Consider the following 2,559-nt stretch of genomic DNA (forward strand, 5'->3'; position numbering starts at 1 on the left):
CAAACGAAACCTGCGTGTGATGGAGGTTTTTTTTTTTCGGTTGCACGGAGGCATGAAAGAAGGGAATTTGCACTTACGTAAATGTGTGAGCACTTTGGTATTTGATGTAAGTGTTATGCAGTGGGTAGGTGCGGGGTGAGTATTGGTTCATATAGTTTTTCTGTTTCCTTTACCCTTTGGGGACTCTGCATGCTATAATGATAATGTGAGTAAAACTTTTGACCAATTTTTGTTTTCCTACAACTCTCGTTCTGTTGTTGATTGTGGACTTTAGTGATCATGGACCCTGTGAACCTGCGACATGTTCCTTTACTGTTACCCTTGTTCCTTGCTGGTATTAAAAATACTTTTGTTGTGCCTTTGCATTCTTGGGAAACACCATTCTTTGTATCACTTTTGTCGACTTCTCATGTGCCGTTGACCCGCACTGAAAGGAAGGGTTGCCTTTTCCTACATTTTCCGCCGTGGGGTTTTCTTGTGGCATTTAGACGGTTGCGGGACACATCTTTTAACTCAATCCTTTCCTTTCTTTTCCTTCCCTCACTATCACCGCGACCTTCATGCATGAAAGCATGTGAGGACAACATTGGCGCACGTGTGTAGGGGTCAGCGGTTCGGCGGTGTATACACGGTCAGTTCAGACCGTTAAGAGAGATATGGTTAGAGACAGTGCGTATGCTATCAATTTTCTCTAAACCTGCTACTTTTATTCGTCCCAACAACAACTCCTTCTTCTTAAATTAGGTTGTAGCGTTTCCACTGACAAAGTAAGCAGGTGGAAGAGCAAGATTTTTTTCGCTTAAATATACGGGGTGCCACAGGAGCAGGGCCGGGCACTGTTCCTTCGTTACGTTGGTGACCTACGTGTTTTACTTCTATATTATGTCCTCGGTTCTTACGCGGTCCTTTTCGAGTTGCGCTGGCAAGTTGGAGGAGACGAGAGAGTTGATCAAGCGCGACCTTGAAACCGCCAGGAAGCACCGAATTGAACTTAGGAAAACAATCGATGATGACCTCAAGAGAGTGGAAAAAGAAAGGGCGGAACTGCTCGGTATCGTGGAGGAGCAGGAGGCAAAGATCAATAGGTCTGTACGAGAGTTTGAAGAAGTTCGGTCGCGCAGAGAGTGGCTAAAGAAAGAACACGACGAGGCTGTTAAACGGTACGTGAAAATGAGCGACACGGTAACTTTCATCAAAGAGGGAGATAAACGACTACAAGACCGGACGGACTTTGAGGCTGTGTTAGAAGAAGAGAACACTACGTGGGCAGACCGTGAGCGGCAACTCATTGCTTCCGTTTCAACTCATAACACTACTCTGAAGCAGGCGAGAAGGGAGCGCCGGAAGGAGGTAGAAACGCTAGAAACGGAGCTGGCAGAGATGACGAAGAAGTTGGAGCAGGAACGGATTGCGCGCCGGGAGGATTTACAACAGGAATCGCAGGGTCTCCTAAGGAGCCGTCGGGGGACGCCACAACCCCCTTCGCAACGCCCAACCGTAGCGGCGGTCCACACACAGGCTTTCGAACCGTTGGAAGCAAACCGGAAGGAGCAACAGTTTATCGCCATTAACAAGTCATCGTGTCTCCCGACGCGGCAGATCCGTTCGTGTTTTAAGAACAACAACTCCACAGGGGGGAATCGCTTTTCCAATGAATTAGAGACCGGTAGAAACACTGTGGCCAACCGCCGCCGTAGCACCAATGGCAGCGGATCCACAGGACAGGGTGTGTCACAACATTTCCATTCTGCTCCCGTATCGCGGGCGACATCACAGTCCTTAGTAAGTGGGGACTCAGAGAACATTGTCAAAATCCGGGGCGCAGCCTCTCAGAGGGCGTTTTCGTACGCAGATACCAAAAGGGTGGCGGGGAGGAAGCATGAGTTGCTTCGAGACTCCACGAACATCTGAACCTTCTCGCCGGCATTTCAGATTATCGAACGGCAGCTACTGTTTTGTCTACATGCTACATTTTCTTGGGGACACGGCACTTAGAGATGAGATGACCACACATTATTATTTTTTTTCACCGCTCCCTCCCTCCTTCCCCCCCTTTTTTCAAACTTAGATTGGAGGGAGCGTACATTTTGTGTGCCTTCTTTTACACCCCGCCCTTCTTCCATTTTAACTGTTTATCGTTGCTTTCAACTCGGTGGCGTGACGGCGCGGATTGTCCGGCAGTGACAGATGTGTCTGTGGGGATGGTCCTTCGTCACGGGGGTGCATTTACGGGCATGCTTTTTCTTTTTTTTTTATACACTTCTCTTTCTAGATCCTTTCTTGTTTTTTTATTTTTTATATTTTGGTGATTACCGAATTGTGTGTGTGTGTGTGTTTAAGTGTTAGCGGTTCATACTCCACTCATGCAAAGACGGGCATGTACTCCCGCCATCCTGTCACTCACGCGACACAACAAAGGAGGTAAAACATCTTCACCGTCCCGAGCATTTTCTCTCGGGTAAACAGTGCATATATTTGCTTTGGAGTGGAAGGTTTTAGAATTGGGAACCGGGATGGGACGTGGACGTATGTGGGGAAGGTTTTCGCCCCCTTTTTTTT

General features: G+C 47.9%; 1 protein-coding gene across 1 annotated transcript; it reads left to right on the top strand.

Moving 5' to 3' along the window:
- Positions 1 to 882: 882 nt before the first annotated feature.
- TEOVI_000725500 (kinetoplastid kinetochore protein 9) lies at positions 883 to 1,911 on the top strand (the record flags this gene model as incomplete). The annotated part of the gene is made up of 1 exon (XM_067223903.1): positions 883 to 1,911. The coding sequence occupies one exon, from the start codon at positions 883 to 885 to the stop codon at positions 1,909 to 1,911; it is 1,029 nt and encodes a 342-aa protein (XP_067080004.1).
- Between the last annotated feature and the right edge of the window lie 648 nt (positions 1,912 to 2,559).

Source organism: Trypanosoma equiperdum (genome assembly GCF_001457755.1).
Source record: "Trypanosoma equiperdum strain OVI genome assembly, contig: ctg_2000, whole genome shotgun sequence".
NCBI lineage: Eukaryota > Euglenozoa > Kinetoplastea > Trypanosomatida > Trypanosomatidae > Trypanosoma > Trypanosoma equiperdum.